Source organism: Aulostomus chinensis, chromosome 1 (genome assembly GCF_037954235.1).
Source record: "Aulostomus chinensis isolate RoL2024-O1b breed Wild chromosome 1, RoL_Achi_v1.0, whole genome shotgun sequence".
Taxonomy (NCBI): Eukaryota; Metazoa; Chordata; class Actinopteri; order Syngnathiformes; family Aulostomidae; genus Aulostomus; species Aulostomus chinensis.
The window spans coordinates 34,643,574-34,661,287 of NC_141320.1; the positions used below are offsets into that span (position 1 = coordinate 34,643,574).

The window sequence follows — 17,714 nt, forward strand, 5'->3', positions numbered from 1 at the left end:
AAACTATATCGAGCGAACCATACAGATCTAAATACGATCACTGTTTAACCTTCATTGAACCACCTGAAAACTATATCAAGCGAACCATACAGATCTAAATACGATCACTGTTTAACCTTCATTGAACCACCTGAAAACTATATCGAGCGAACCATACAGATCTAGATACGATCACTGTTTTACCTTCATTGAACCACCTGAAAACTATATCAAGCGAACCATACAGATCTAAATACGATCACTGTTTAACCTTCATTGAACCACCTGAAAACTATATCGAGCGAACCATACAGATCTAAATACGATCACTGTTTTACCTTCATTGAACCACCTGAAAACTATATCAAGCTAACCATACAGATCTAAATACGATCACTGTTTTACCTTCATTGAACCTCCTGAAAACTATATCAAGCGAACCATACAGATCTAAATACGATCACTGTTTTACCTTCATTGAACCACCTTAAAAACTATATCAAGCGAACCATACAGATCTAAATACGGACCTCTACACACAGCAGAGTGTTCCCTTAATAGTTCTGCTTTTTTATGAAGGAAAAACATGGCCGCCCGCAGGCACTGCCGTGAAGTCTGACGTCAGTCGAGTTTCATATATATATATTCAGAGTTTAACTCCATATATTCAGGATTCATTATATATATTCAAAGTTTCATTCAATATATTCAAAGTTTCATTCCATATATTCAGGGTTTCATTCAATATATTCAGAGTTTCACTCCATATATTCAGGATTCATTATATATATTCAAAGTTTCATTCAATATATTCAAAGTTTCATTCAACATATTCAAAGTTTCATTCCATATATTCAGGGTTTCATTCAATATATTCAGAGTTTCACTCCATATATTCAGGATTCATTATATATATTCAAAGTTTCATTCAATATATTCAAAGTTTCATTCCATATATTCAAAGTTTCATTCAATATATTCAAAATTTCATTCCATATATTCAGGGTTTCATTCAATATATTCAGAGTTTCACTCCATTTTTTCAGGATTCATTATATATATTCAAAGTTTCATTCTATATATTCAAAGTTTCATTCAATATATTCAAAGTTTCATTCAATAGATTCAAAGTTTCATTCCATATATTCAGGGTTTCATTCAATATATTCAGAGATTCACTCCATATATTCAGGATTCATTATATATATTCAAAGTTTCATTATATATATTCAAAGTTTCATTCAATATATTCAAAATTTCATTCCATATATTCAGGGTTTCATTCAATATATTCAGAGTTTCACTCCATATATTCAGGATTCATTATATATATTCAAAGTTTCATTCAATATATTCAGAGTTTCATTCCATATATTCAGGGTTTCATTCAATATATTCAGAGTTTCACTCCATATATTCAGGATTCATTATATATATATTCAGAGTTTTGTATATATATTCAGAGTTTCATTCAATATATTCAGAGTTTTGTATATATATTCAGAGTTTCATTCCATATATTCAGATTTTCATTCCATATATTCAGATTTTCATTCAATATATTCAGAGTTTCATGTATATATATTCAGTTTCATTCAATATATTCAAAGTTTCATTCAATATATTCAAAGTTTCATTCCATATACTCAGGGTTTCATTCAACATATTCAGAGTTTCACTCCATATATTCAGGATTCATGATATATATTCAAAGTTTCATTCAATATATTCAAAGTTTCATTCAACATATTCAAAGTTTCATTCCATATATTCAGGGTTTCATTCAATATATTCAGAGTTTCACTCCATATATTCAGGATTCATTATATATATTCAAAGTTTCATTCAATATATTCAAAGTTTCATTCAATATATTCAAAGTTTCATTCAATATATTCAAAGTTTCATTCCATATATTCAGGGTTTCATTCAATATATTCAGAGTTTCACTCCATATATTCAGGATTCATTATATATATTCAAAGTTTCATTCAATATATTCAGGGTTTCATTCAATATATTCAGGGTTTCATTCAATATATTCAGAGTTTCACTCCATATTTTGAGGATTCATTATAGATATATTCAGAGTTTTGTATATATATTCAGAGTTTCATTCAATATATTCAAAGTTTCATTCAATATATTCAAAGTTTCATTCAATATATTCAAAATTTCATTCCATATATTCAGGGTTTCATTCAATATATTCAGAGTTTCACTCCATATATTCAGGATTCATTATATATATTCAAAGTTTCATTCAATATATTCAGGGTTTCATTCAATATATTCAGAGTTTCATTCCATATATTCAGGGTTTCATTCAATATATTCAGAGTTTCACTCCATATTTTGAGGATTCATTATAGATATATTCAGAGTTTTGTATATATATTCAGAGTTTCATTCAATATATTCAGAGTTTTGTATATATATTCAGAGTTTCATATATATATTCAGAGTTTATTTCAATATATTCAGAGTTTCGTATATATATTCAGAGTTTCGTATATATATTCAGAGTTTCATTCAATATATTCAGAGGTTCACTCAATATATTCAAAGATTAATTTCCTGAACGGCATGTATATATATGTGTATATATATATATATATATATATATATATATATATATATATATATATATATATATTTTTTTTTTTTTTTTTTTTTTTTTTTTTGATATTAATACAATGTAGAAACCATTGAGAGTCAAATGCTTCAAGGAGCAACTTCCAACCAGTAAAGCCTGTCAATGGTGACTGGTGTCTTTACTGGTGTCTCTTTAGATGGTCAGGCTCAGACTGGACCAGCAGCTGGGAGTCTGAAGCTCAAGGGGCCTCACCAGAGGTTTTAGTGGGCACTTTAGAGCAGCGACTAAACTCCTCGGAGGAGCTGAGGGGCTGCACTGGTTCATCCACTGAAGACCAGTAGACATGCTGGTGGAGACCAGGAAGTGCTTGAACAACAAGCCCACAACAGGACCATCAATGTGCACACTGGAAGACAACCAGTGGAGAGACTTAGAACCATGAAATGTGGCTCTGCTTCTGGTTCTGCTCAGGACTGGGACTGCCCAGTTCTGACTGATGACACGGATCCTAAAGGTCAAAGGTCAACTTTACTGTGACATCATCATCCATCACTGAAGGCCTCTTAGTGACATCTTCAGGATCAATGATGACTTCATTTTCCCACCATGACATTTCAATGTTCTATCAAAGTTCTTGAAGGTTTCCTATCAACCTGTTTAAATATGCAAATGTATAATGTATATATATATATATGTATATATATATATATATATATATATATATATATATACACACACACACGTATATATATACGTGTATATATATACACGTATATATACATATATACGTATATATGTATGTATATATACATATATACGTATATATGTATGTATATATACATATATACGTATATATGTATGTATATATACATATATACGTATATATATATACGTATATATGTATATTCATTTATTTATTAATACAATGTAGAAAGAAGGTTCCCTATCAACCTGTTTAAATATGCAAATGAGGCTTCAACTCCAAACGTCCACATATCAAAGCTGATCCTGAACCAGAGATGAGAACAGATTTCATCATTGATGAGTTGGTGTTGACGCCATGTTTGCTCATGTTTCCATTTCTTCTTCAGGCTGGTGAAGTGTGAGCTCTCAGAGAGAAGTTGTTCAGTTCTGTCTTCAGTTCTCAGCTCTCAGTCCTCCAGTCTGAGACAACTGGACCTGAGCCTGAACCTACTGCAGGATTCAGGAGTGGAGCTGCTGTCTGCTGGACTGGAGGATCCCCACTGTCACCTGGAAACTCTCAGGTCAGAGTCCAGCTCTCATCTTAGCAGGCCTCCACTCCACCCTCTCCTGGTGGGATATATATATATATATATATATATATATATATATATATATATATATGTATGTATGTATATATGTATATATGTATATTTATGTTTATATTTATATATGTATGTATATATGTATATATACGTATATACATATATGTATATATATGTATATACACATATATGTATATATGTATATATACATATATATGTATATATACATATATATGTATATATATACATATATACATATATATGTATATATATACATATATATGTATATATATACATATATACATATATATGTATATGTATGTATATATATGTATATATGTGTATATGTATATGTATATATATATGTATATGTATATATATGCGTATATGTATATATATGTATATGTATATATATATGCGTATATGTATTTGTATATATATGTATATATGTATATTATGTATATATATATATATTCATTTTTTTATTAATACAATGTAGAAAGAAGGTTCCCTATCAACCTGTTTAAATATGCAAATGAGGCTTCAACTCCAAACGTCCACATATCAAAGCTGATCCTGAACCAGAGATGAGAACAGATTTCATCATTGATGAGTTGGTGTTGACGCCATGTTTGCTCATGTTTCCATTTCTTCTTCAGGCTGAGGGGCTGTGAGCTCTCAGAGAGAAGTTGTTCAGTTCTGTCTTCAGTTCTCAGCTCTCAGTCCTCCAGTCTGAGACAACTGGACCTGAGCTGGAACCTGCTGCAGGATTCAGGAGTGGAGCTGCTGTGTGCTGGACTGGAGGATCCCCACTGTCACCTGGAAACTCTCAGGTCAGTAGCAGAAACCTGCCTCCCCCACTGAGCGTCACCTGGATGGATCTTATGTGGTTGGAATGATTCACCTTAACAAAGATTTGATTTGAATCACGATTCATGACTGCAGCTTTGATTCATTTAGAACGATTGGAGTCGATTCAATTCGGGGTCTCTAAAGTGATTCAGTCACTTTTTGCCAGACTTCAACTGAACTGTCCAACTGTGCCATGAATACCAGGCTACTAGAGAGTTCAGGGAGGAGTCCCAGATCTCTGCTGTTTGCTGGAGGGAATCAGGTTTAAAATAATGGACAGAAACAAGAACACAACAGTTCATGGCAAATGTCTACCTTTTGTTTCAATTATCAGTGCTTTGCATGTTGCAGCATCACAGCACAACAAAGTGCACCAAAGCTCTGTTCAGGTTCATGAGGGCAGTCCTGGCCGGCCCAGGTGTAGCGCCTCAGGAGGTGGTTGAACAGATCAGTGGTGTTGCCGTTGTGTTTTATTCCACATTTACATTCTCCAAACAGCCACCGACTGATTGAAACCTCCTCCGTCTTTGTAAGAGACAAAGTGTTGACATAGACTCTCCAAAACCATGGCAGGAAAATGTCTCTCTCTCCTCTGCGTGTCCATCAGAACACCAGTTTGCTGAGCACAGATGGATGCATGTGAATGGTAGGGTTAGAAAGTGGTTCATCGATCTCTGGATGAGTGGTTCCACACCTGGATCTGATAGTGGGAGAGAGACACAGAGAGCAGAGAATGAGTGGACACGGCAGCCAAACGTCCTGAAACGTGACCTGTGATTGAGACACAACCCCATGAGGTCATGTTGTCCTCAGAGCCGTCAGAAGAATCTCTCTCAGTGAGCTGTCACGTGATCAGACGGTGTCATAATACGCCGCCGTTCGCTCAGCGATGGTCTTTCTGCTTCAACAGAGGACATCAGCTGATCCTTCACTGGGGCCCAGGACTCATTGGTGGACAAACCACTGGGAGAATGTGGCCCCATGTGGACCAGACCACCTCTGAATGTGGTTCCAGTGATCAGATCTCAGGAAACATGGAGTGCTGGCACGCCTGCTATTAAGACTGACAGCAAGAGGAGAGAGAAGTCAATGATTCACTCTGAAGAAACAAGAGACTCTCAAACGTCTGTGAGCATGAAATCATGACAATTAATATCCCCAAGGTCAACTTGACTGTGACATCATCGTCCATCACTGACGGCCTCTTAGTGACATCTTCAGGATCAATGATGACTTCATTTTCCCACCATGACATTTGAATGTTCTATCAAAGTTCTTGAAGGTTCCCTATCAACCTGTTTAAATATGCAAATGAGGCATCAACTCCAAACGTCCACATATCAAAGCTGATCCTGAACCAGAGATGAGAACAGATTTCATCATTGATGAGTTGGTGTTGACGCCATGTTTGCTCATGTTTCCATTTCTTCTTCAGGCTGGAGACGTGTGAGCTCTCAGAGAGAAGTTGTTCAGTTCTGTCTTCAGTTCTCAGCTCTCAGTCCTCCAGTCTGAGACAACTGGACCTGAGCCTGAACCTGCTGCAGGATTCAGGAGTGGAGCTGCTGTCTGCTGGACTGGAGGATCCACACTGTCACCTGGAAACTCTCAGGTCAGAGTCCAGCTCTCATCTTAGCCGGCCTCCACTCCACCCTCTCCTGGTGGAGGTTTTCTCCAATCCAAACGTGTTTGTAGGAACATTTTCTGAGACGTTCCTTCAGTTGAAAAAGCTTCAGAGTTGCCAAGCTGATCAGAAGAGAGAATCAAAGCTACAGAACAAGAGACTGAAGCTGCAAGAAAGATCTCATCAGTGTGGTCGTCTGGAAGGGGGGCAGCATAGAGGACAAGGTGGAGGTCAGAGGGGTTCTGGCTCTGGGGGACAAACTGTCCTTGAACCTGTTCATCTGAGCCCTGATGCAGTGGTAGCGCCTCCTGGAGGACAACAGGTCAAACAGCTGGGAGCTGGGGGGGGGGGGTGTAAGAATGAATGGACTGAGAGCTTAACTGCAGCAGAGGAAAAGCCTTCTTCCAGAGCTCCCCCTGGTGGTGAAAATGGCTCAGTGCAGAGTGAAGAGCTGTGGCTCTGGCATCCTCAGCTGATGTGAGACTTTCCATCATCTCAGACACAAATTCAAGCGTCTGAGTTCAAGCGGCGCTCTTTGAGTCAGGAATACTGTCACTGTCCTCCATGCTGCTGCTGCTGCAGCTGACAAAGATGGTTTCAGAGCTGAAGAGGCTTCACTCTGGTGCTGCTGGACAAGACTGAAGACTTTGATCTGATGTGTGGAAGAGACTCAGTTGAAGGAGTGATGATGACCTGGAATGAAAGGAAGCTGAATTGAAACTGGAGGGCAGACCTCCAGAGGGTGTGTGTGTGTGTGTGTGTGTGTGTGTGTGTGTGTGTGTGTGTGTGTGTGTGTGTGTGTGTGTGCAGCAGACATCCTCCCACTCATGATCAGACCAGTTCCATTCTCTCTGAATGGTGATCATTCCTGTCTTGTTTCATCGCTCAGAGGGAAAAATGTCAGTGTCAGGTTTTCCTGGTCTGGTGCCTCCTGCTGGAGACGAGAAAGACAACAAAGCAGAGATCAGAGCCATGAGACAAAGACACACCTGAGACCGATGGACACATGAAAATAATGAATGGGAATAAAATAGAGGCAGATAGGAAATGATGGCAAAAGACAAAGAGAATTAAAATGGAGCAGTGAAATACAGGAAGATGAGGATCAAAGCTCTGGTGAAGAGAGAACAATGTTGAAGAATGAATGAAGGAAGAAAGACAGAACTAGAAACTGATTCAAAATGGAGTCAAACCATCAACCAGGAAGACATCAATTTAATTGAAAGCATATATATAAACATATATATTTATATATGTATATATATATATATATATATATATATATATATATATATATACGTATATATGTATATTCATTTATTTATTAATACAATGTAGAAAGAAGGTTCCCTATCAACCTGTTTAAATATGCAAATGAGGCATCAACTCCAAACGTCCACATATCAAAGCTGATCCTGAACCAGAGATGAGAACAGATTTCATCATTGATGAGTTGGTGTTGACGCCATGTTTGCTCATGTTTCCATTTCTTCTTCAGGCTGGTGAAGTGTAAGCTCTCAGAGAGAAGTTGTTCAGTTCTGTCTTCAGTTCTCAGCTCTCAGTCCTCCAATCTGAGAGAACTGGACCTGAGCTGGAACCTGCTGCAGGATTCAGGAGTGGAGCTGCTGTGTGCTGGACTGGAGGATCCCCACTGTCACCTGGAAACTCTCAGGTCAGGCCAGCTCTCATCTTAGCAGGCCTCCACTCCACCCACAATTTCTTTACTTTGACTCAAACGTTCATGATGAACTGGTTAGATTTTGGGGTTCAAAGGTCACTGTGACAACAAAACATGTCCTTAATGAAGAGATTTGAGCCGATGTTCAAGCCACATGAAGGTCAGTTTTATTCTGGAGGGTCGATCGTTGCCTGATCAGTGAGCAACCGGCCGTCTGACATTTGGAGGAATTTCAAACGCTCAGAAGTGTCGGTCAGCGTCGTCGTGATCTCCTACAGTGGAAGCAGAGCTACCAGCCCTTTCTCCAACCTCAGGTCACCTGACACTTATACAGTGATGTGCCACATCACGGAGGCAGGTTGGTTGCTATGGCAACAGCAGGAATGCCTGTCAACGACTGCTGTGAATCTGTTCTTTATAAATAGTCACCTTCCAAACCTCCCTCAGTGGTCACCATGTAGCAGTGGGACGTCACTCAAGAAGTGATGGTCAACTTCAGCACGAGTGCCTGAGTCCAATGTGTTGTTTTCCTGACCTCCAGCCTGGATTTCCAGTTGTTTCCAGGCAGCAGCAGCGTTTGCTGCCGCCTCCATAAAAAGGCTCCAGCCACCCAGAGGTGTCTGCCTGCTTCGTGCAGCGGCTCCAAGCACTTCTGGTTGAACACGTCTCTCTTTGATGTGGGTGGGGACTCGTCACCATGGTAACACAGTGGAGGAGGAGCTTGTTCCTGTGGTTCATCCTTAACTATGAATGTGTGATAGATTCTCTAGTAATGGAGAAAGAAGCGTTATATCAGAGGGTAGTGAGAAGGTGAACTCCTGTCGTGAGTGACGGGACTCAACAACCTGCACGCTGTCATGACAGTGAAACAGCAGAAACCTCACTGATCAAAGCAGGTCACCAGAGAGAAGTCAGAACAAAGACTGGAGGAGGAAGTGTTCCATTTGTTGGTGAAGACCAGAGGAACTTGACAAAGCAGCTGCTGGTGTGGGAAGCAGTGAGAGCAGATGGACAGAATCCAGCTGTTTGTCAACAGTTCCTCTGGAATATCCTGCTGGTAGTAGATTACTGAGGCCTGGTAGCTTTGTTCCTGACGAAACTGTCACTGTGCCGGTGCAGTTGGACCACAGCCTTTAGCCTGGCACTGCTAAAGCAACTATAAACACCTCACTAACTTGGAGTGAAGACCATCAACATCTGAGAGGTTCAGGTTCCAGGATTTGGTAGAACAGTGAATTAACTCTGTTCTCTTAACTGCAGCCTTTTAGGTTGTGGGATCAGAGAGGAAGGTTTTACTTCTCTGGCCTCGGCTCTGAGCTCCAACCCCTCCCACCTGAGAGAGCTGCACCTGAGCCTCAATCATCCAGGAGGCCCAGGAGTGGAGCTGCTGTCTGCTGGACTGAAGGATCCTCACTGGAGGCTGGAGACTCTCAGGTAGGAACATAGAAGCAGAGCTTCAGAACAACACCGTAGGTTCTCCCCAGAACTTCCTCAGAATTGATTTATTCATATTTGCTTTGCTCTCTGGTGTTTGATGGGACTTCAGACCAACTGGAGGAGGCCCTCGGAGAGATGTTGGGCCCCAAAGTGTCATCAAAGTTTATCAGACATGATGGACAGTTTCACAAAATACTGATTATTTCTAGTTTGTTTCATTCATAACTGTTACAGTGAAATACTATAAACCAGCACATCTAAAGTTCACTGCAGTTTGTAAAGACAATGTCCCTGAAACGTGGGTGCAGAGGGACTTCCTGCAAGGTGGTGCCTGAGGCCTCCATCAGAACCTCCTGTGTCTTTAAACTGTCCAGCTAAGGTGAGCGTTTGCTTCCTGCTGAGGCTCATAACCACCACATCTTTGTGATTTCTTTTCTCCAGTTTTGAGCCACGAGCCTGGTGGACTTGAAGGTGCTTCAAATGTGGAGTTTGTCTCCTGAAGGACGAGCTACTTGAGTGCATCCTTGCTGGTCTCTCCCTGCCCAGAAAAGGAGTGTTGAGTTTCTCTGTACAGCTCCTGAGCCCAACCAGCGGAGGTTGATTCCCTGAGGCTCAGTTCCCCAGACAGCTTCAAGATTCAGGCTTTCTCAGCTTTTCCAGATGAAGGTTGTTCCTGATTGTCTCATGTTTGTATTCCTGCTGACCCCTGACCCTGGTAACCCTCCTGATTAAGGTTGTTCCTGATTGTCTCTTGTTTGTATTCCTGCTGACCCCTGACCCTGGTAACCCTCCTGATGAAGGTTGTTCCTGATTGTCTCTTGTTTGTATTCCTGCTGACCCCTGACCCTGGTAACCCTCCTGATGAAGGTTGTTCCTGATTGTCTCTTGTTTGTATTCCTGCTGACCCCTGACCCTGGTAACCCTCCAGATGAAGGTTGTTCCTGATTGTCTCATGTTTGTATTCCTGCTGACCCCTGACCCTGGTAACCCTCCTGATGAAGGTTGTTCCTGATTGTCTCATGTTTGTATTCCTGCTGACCCCTGACCCTGGTAACCCTCCTGATGAAGGTTGTTCCTGATTGTCTCTTGTTTGTATTCCTGCTGACCCCTGACCCTGGTAACCCTCCAGATGAAGGTTGTTCCTGATTGTCTCATGTTTGTATTCCTGCTGACCCCTGACCCTGGTAACCCTCCTGATGAAGGTTGTTCCTGATTCTCTCATGTTTGTATTCCTGCTGACCCCTGACCCTGGTAACCCTCCTGATGAAGGTTGTTCCTGATTGTCTCTTGTTTGTATTCCTGCTGAGCCCTGACCCTGGTAACCCTCCTGATGAAGGTTTCTGCTGCATTCAAAGAGAACTTCTTGACATGAACTTTTTTATAGACTTTACAACGACGTTAAAATGAAACAGATGTTTGATTCCCAAGAACTCAGGTTGTCAAAGGTTGTTGAAGCTGAGCTGAAACGAATCCCTTGGGCCAGCAGACGTTCTCTTTTCTATCCATGTTAGAATTAAATAGATGAGGACTCCCAACTCCTTGAACCGTTGAGCAAAGGAAGTCAGAAGTGAGGTTCATCTTGAAAGAGTACCAAACTCCATGTGACGTTAAAGGGAGACAGGATTCAGGTCTGTCCTCCTCAGCATGGATGAGGACTGCAAGGTAGTGATTGGATGATGATCCCTTAAGGAGTGAACTGACACACTACACTAACTGTGTCGGCACTGTTTTGACACTGTGTTGGCCACTCAATAGCGACCCCTGCAGGAGTTCTCAATCATTGCAGGTAAACAAACTGAAAAAAGATGGAAAAGCTTCCATACTGCTAACCCAACATCAGCCTGTGAAATAACATTTAATCGCTCATCCTTTCCTTCAAATATCATCTCATCGTTGTAGAATTTCATTTGTTCAATTTGTTTGTGTAAATGCTGAAATGAGTCGCTATGTAAAATGGAGCAAATTTGTCTATAAAACAATTCAGAACTGAAATTTTCAACTTCTCTATGGAATTTTGTGAACTTAAGTGTTGAATCATATAAAATAAAAGACTAAAAAGTGATTCATTTCTGCATTTTTATTGAGGAACACAAGTTCTGTCAGGTCCATTCACGTCAAGAAACAATGGGATGATAATGTGCTTGATTGTTTATTCTAGCACAAACTGGTGGTACGGCTCTGTTCAGAGGAGTCCCCTGAGAATTTTTCATGAGCACCATGAAACAGGGGACCAGCAGCATGAGGGAAGGTTCTCCCAGTTTAAGACTGGAAGAGCAAACATACCCCCGTGAACAGAGCAGCAACATGACATGGAATGAACTATGACATGTATACAGGACAAGGTGGAGCTGGGGAGGTGGAGGGTAGCAAGTTGCGAGCAGGAGCAACTGTACAGGAAATGGCAGCAGATAGCAGCAGGCAGAGCAGCATAGCCAGAAGCTAGCAGAGCGGTCGTTGAGGCCGGGTGACATTTAAGTTGAGAGGGGTCAATCAGAAGTGAGGGATTTGATCAGCTGATGCGGAGCAGCTGTAGATAAGCTGATTGATCAGTTCGATTGATGGATGGGAAAGCCAATCGCGGCTTTCCCGCGGACTTTAGCTTTTTGGTGACAGCGCCACCTATCGAATTAGATGACAGCAAAATACTCCTTTCTAACTATAGTATAAATGGTTTCTTCCAATTCCACCAAATACTTTCTAATTTATAGTTTTAAAGGTTCATTCCACCAAAATACTTTCTAATTTATAGTTTTAAAGGTTCGTTCCACCAAAATACTTTCTAATTTATAGTTTTAAAGGTTCGTTCCACCAAAATACTTTCTAATTTATAGTTTTAAAGGTTCGTTCCACCAAAATACTTTCTAATTTATAGTTTTAAAGGTTCGTTCCACCAAAATACTTTCTAATTTATAGTTTTAAAGGTTCGTTCCACCAAAATACTTTCTAATTTATAGTTTTAAAGGTTCGTTCCACCAAAATACTTTCTAATTTATAGTTTTAAAGGTTCATTCCACCAAAATACTGCTTTCTGTCCAACTTCTCAGTTTTAAAGGTTCCTTCAGTTGAGGGCTCCTGGTTCTGTGTGAGGGGTTGAGGGTCGATATGGGATGATGAGGAAGATTTCATGTCCCGATGGTCCTGCTAAAGTAACTGAGAGTCATGATATCAAACAATGTCACCAAAATATGCTTGAACTCTTAAAATGGCAATAAAATCTACTGGAATCATTTTACCACAAACACTTTTATAGTGTTTTTGTGAGCTTCATTTTTCAAACATTATAACATAAACTTTAAAAAGGGTCCATTCACTAACACTCTTACTTGAAGGTAGTCACTGATATCAGTAAACAGCTGATAAAGATTTGTGTTCATGTTTTAATTCTCTACTCTGACCTGTGCTGAGACACTGGACCAGAGAGGAAGACCTGCTCAGCCTCCTGCATGGACCAATTCTGCAGCTCAGTGATGACGACGAGGGATTCAGCATTGAGTTCATTTTAAACTTTTTGGAGGAAACACCTGTAAATTAACCAGCAGTTACTGGTGATGCTTCACAGTTTCCAAGCTCAAACGGCCTCCTGCTTGTTGGACTCACAATTTCCAAAAAATGGAGACATCAAAAGTCAAATCATGTTTTTGTTTGGTTTTGTTTTTTACTGGAGGAAAACTTCAAATTGTGATGATGTGTCTGACTTAGAAACTGAACCCCCAAAAATCAAAAAGTCTCCTTCTTCTGTGCCGTGATCTCAGAGCTGATCATGATTGATCTCATCAATAATCCTTGGCAGCCGACCAGTCACACACAGCCCCCCCCCCCCCACACACACACACACTGAGACATGCAGCAGCTCACAGTAACTGCCTCAGTCACACAGCAGATAGACTCCTTTCTATAACAAGATAAGCAGTAGAAATGGATGGAAGTGATGATGAACTGATGAACAGGTGATTTGTCCAAAAGTCAACATCAGATTCATTTCCAATCTGTGGAAGCAGTTTCATCTTGAGGTTCCAGGTAAGAACAGCCAGCTGTGGGCTGACACACATCTCTTCAGGAGCACTTCTATGCTCCAAACTTGCCAGGTTGAATTGTGTCTGTATTCTGAGGGCAGCAGGAGGACGGAGGAGTGAGGACACACACATTTGGAACTGAGAGCAGCTGTGTGTGGGATTTCCCCAGCAAAGATAAAACCAGCTCCTTCATGCTGGCTATGAAGGCTCACAGTCACACTGACCCTGCTACAAATACTTTGATATGCAACAGACTGGTTTCTCTTCTGGTAGTTTGTTATCAACTGTTGTCACATTTATGGATCAATTTAGCTGATAAGATGAAGGCTCCAAAGGACCAGCTGGAGATGCCGGGGATTGAACCCGGGGCCTCATACATGCGAAGCATGCGCTCTACCACTGAGCTACATCCCCTCTGTCAGAGTCACTGTTTAACTGATGCAGCAACACAAACACAGACACAACATTTTTATTCTTCATTTTAGGGATAAAAAGGAAGTCAGCCTGTGATCTCAAAGGCTCTGTGATCTCAGTAGTTTCACTGTGATGTCAGCCCACACAGCCTTAGACCACAGAGGCAAGTCAGGCTCCAGGAAGCTGAGGCTGCTCCGTTCTCAGTCCAGTCCAGAGTGAAGGTTTTCCTCTCAGAAGCTTTCCAATCCAGCCCAGATCCTCTCTGACTAGCAGGAGTCTTTGACCAGGAAATGAGAATTATATTGAACGTCTGCTCATCCTCAGAATGAAGTAAAAGTATTTGTGTTCCTAAAATAATCTCCAGATGCTAAGATCAGTTATTAACATTGATTGACAGCTCTAAACTGAGCCACCATCACTATACAGTTGCAACTGAAATATTTAGAAATATTTCAAGGAAGCAGCAGGCCCTCATCCGCCCCGGTCCACCCGACTGTGTCCCCTGAGACAGATGACAGCTCACTTCTGGCAGAGGCAGTTAGGTTGAGGACCGTTGCTGATGTCATCAACTGATGTCTCCATCACCAAAGGTGACAGACAGGATGGTCATGGACATAAAACAGAGGTCAAAGAATGAGAAAGAATGGTTGTCCTGACTGAAGTTTAGCTTGAGCTTTTTAATTTGTTACTAAAGGAAGTATTGGTACAAGTAAAGGCAGGCGAACTTTCCACAAATATTCAGAATTGACTTTGACAACCAAAACATGAACCAAGACGACAAAATAGTGAACATGAAAAAGGAACCAGTCCCACCTTCTTGTGTGTTCCTGCTGAAGTAAATGTTTATGAAGATTTGTTGTGTTCTTTTTCCAAAGGTCCAGCCAGCATTGCAGGTCTCAGGAGAAGGAGCCACTTCAGCAGGATCTGTGGGACAAATCCCCCCACGGTGAGACCTGTCCAGCTCCCTGCAGCTCTGCAAGTGTTACCAACTCTTCATTCCAGCTGTTTGGTTGAATCCCATTTTTTCACCTTTGAACCTTTTGAACACTGATGAGGAGGTGAGGCTGGAGGCAAAACCACAACCTCACGTCAGCTCACAGGATGAACCAAAATGCCAGACACTTCCTGTCACTGCTCCAGCACCACCTGTCTCCCCTCCATGTCTTTACCATCTGTGCAGCTTCCTGCTGTCCCTGGACCCTCACAGGTGATCGCTCCACCTGGAGCCTCACAGATGGGTTCAAACCTCCCAATACCTGCAGCCCAGCCTCGACCCACTCAGACACAGTCACCCGTTCAAGCTGGGCCTGGTACCACACTCCAGTACAGACAGAGAGAAAGAAGACACACGGGATCCTTTGAAGAAAATGTAATAAAGACAGGAAGCCCCCATCACATTGTCAGTGTTTCAGTGACTGGCATTGGGAAGAGACTGAGACAAAGTCAGTTATGAATGGAGGGCTGAGTTGGAGCAGAGGGGGGCAGGATCCTGGGGGTGGACTGTCTTTAGGAGGCTGAGGTGTCTGGTGGTCTTGGTGGACCCTCTGCATCTCAAGCTGAGACCACAGAGTCCTGTGTTCTTGAGTCATTGTGTATAGTCTCTGTTGTTGGCGAGGTCAGTGTGGTCCCTGGTGGTCTAGTGGCTAGGATTCGGCGCTTTCACCGCCGCAGCCCGCGTTCGATTCCCGGTCAGGGAATGAGTTATTTAGAGGTTGAGGGAGAGGTGATCAGGTGGTCCACATGATGGTGGAGGTGATGAACTGTGAATCCATCATGGCTCCACTCTCACCCCCATTGTAGTGTTCTTGGTTCACTCTGCCATGGCCCCATGTTGAAGGGTGACTGTCTCATTCAGGTCCAACCCTTTGTTAGACTCTATTAAGTCACTGACTCCTGCAAGGAAAAACTGTAATCCTCCTTAGTAGCTTTGGTTCCTTGCAGCACAGAAAGTCCATTCACTGATGTAGGAACTGAAAATCTTAGAGCTCCGGTCCTTCGTTCCTTCCTCCACTGAGCAGAAGAAACACAGAATAGTGGGCAGTTCCTCCTACAGTTCTCAGAAAGTCTGAGGGCACCAAAGAAAGGAGGGAAATGCAATCAATGTTGAATTATTTTACATTTCTTATATTTGATCAAAGGTAGAACTTAATAAGTGTCCATCAACCTGCAGGACAAACTCCTTCACTGTGTGGGAGGTTCAGAGTCCCTGGTTTGATTGCAGCTTTGACCTGAGCAGGTGTTCATCCACATCTCAGTAACAGGGGACACTTTATCACACCAGTGGACAAACATCAGCATTCATCACCCAGCAGCTCCTCTGATCAACAGAACAAGCTGAAGTAATCTGGAGAATGAGGGCATGGATCCCTCTACCTCTCACATGCTAAGCTAGCACTCTACCATTGGAGCTAAGTCCCCTTTTGAGCTTCCATTTGAGTTTTCTGTTCCCATCTCTATGGTAACGGTCAGTTTTGACCCACATCTTCAATCAGCTGTAAAATTCACTAAAAACAATTTTCTATCATCCAAGTTGTTTCCATCTCTTGGTTTCCTTGTTAGGCTTCCTTATCCATGGAAATATTGATTTGAATATTTTGTTGTGGGCCTCTGGACCTTTTTTTAGTCAGTAAACCCTTGATTTCAATTAAAAAAATGATAAAATGAACCTTTGGGTTTGGCATAAAAGTCTTTTTTTCAGCAACAGAACTTTAATATAAACACTAAATGAAAAGCAGAACAGGCCAGAACACAAACTCTGCTCTGCCGTCCTTCCTGGTTACTGGGCATGGACTGCTGGAAGGGGCATTTTCCTCAGAAAGGGACAAGACGTTCATCCACTCTCACCTCTGGCCCTGGGTTGAATGTTGGTGCAAGGAGCTGCACCCATCTTTCCCAGACATCCCCAATGGGGGCAAGCTTGTCAGTTCTTGCTCCGGTGTCTCTGTCGTCAAATCTGAGGACTCTTGATGTTCGTTGAAAGTTCTGAAGTGGCCTTGTGGCCCGGAAAATATTTCTGCCTGTCGATGCGTCCCAGAGACGATCAGTGGCCTCACTGCAGGATCTGAACACTCCAGGAAGAAGAAGAACACCAATAGAAGCATCCAGGTGTCCCTCATCAATGTCTTTCCACTTGTCACCATGGACTTTTTTTCCTTTGAGGTTTGTCACAGCAATGCTGACTCTTTTTAGTGACAGTGGCATGAACAGAACCATCAACCATAAACAGCTCCAAACATTTCTTGATGTCACTGCCTCTCGTCACAGCAAACCTTGTGATTCCAGGGCTCATTTTGATGACATCAGCAGCAGCTGCCCTGCCATGTACATCAGGAGACACTGAGCTCCAGCCAATGTTCCCTCTAGTTTTTCATGTGTCTGGTTATCCTCACAAGCTCCCTGAGCTCACTGAGGACCACTGTGAGCACTGAAACTGGGAGACGGTTCCACAGGAGGGGAGCCTGATAGCTGAAGCCTCTGGCTCCATTCTACTTTTAGAACTCTAGGAACCACCAGTAACCCTGCATCCTGGGAGCGAAGGGTTCTAGCTGGATAATAGGGGACTAGGAGCTCTGTCAGGTAGGAAGGAGCCTGACTGTTGAGGACTTTGATGGTAGAAGGAGAATTTAGAATTCTATTCTGAATGTGACAGGGAGCCATGCAGAGAAGCCAGTACAGGAGAGACATGGTCTCTTCTACTAGTTCTAGTCAGGCAGCAGCGTTCTGGACCAGCTGGAGAGTTTTCAGGACCCACTTCTTCTTTTGGTCACAGGTTTGAAGATACCTGTGGAAGTGAAAGGAAAGGCTGCGAGAGACCTGCCACACCTCTCCAGTGACATGA

The 17,714-nt window shown here is 41.8% G+C and overlaps 1 protein-coding gene and 1 non-coding gene across 6 annotated transcripts in view; one reads left to right on the plus strand and one right to left on the minus strand.

Moving 5' to 3' along the window:
* LOC147271420 (protein NLRC3-like) overlaps positions 1-10,395 on the plus strand; it is a 23,020-nt gene extending 12,625 nt beyond the window's left edge. For 3 of the 5 annotated variants that reach the window (XM_086202644.1, XM_086202664.1, XM_086202673.1), the window contains 5 exons: positions 3,667-3,840; positions 4,521-4,694; positions 7,833-8,006; positions 9,273-9,446; positions 9,891-10,395. In XM_086202644.1, coding sequence (XP_086058770.1) covers positions 3,667-3,840; positions 4,521-4,694; positions 7,833-8,006; positions 9,273-9,446; positions 9,891-9,918 — 724 coding nt within the window. In that variant the 3' untranslated portion in view covers positions 9,919-10,395. Of the gene's footprint in view, positions 1-2,771; positions 3,238-3,666; positions 3,841-4,520; positions 4,695-5,623; positions 5,949-7,832; positions 8,007-9,272; positions 9,447-9,890 lie in introns of those variants that run through there. The other 2 variants (XM_086202653.1, XM_086202681.1) reach the window with 2 other exon arrangements.
* A 3,409-nt stretch (positions 10,396-13,804) lies between these two features.
* Positions 13,805-13,876, minus strand: trnaa-cgc (transfer RNA alanine (anticodon CGC)). The gene has a single exon. It is a non-coding gene; the product is annotated as a tRNA-Ala (tRNA).
* Positions 13,877-17,714: the final 3,838 nt, after the last annotated feature.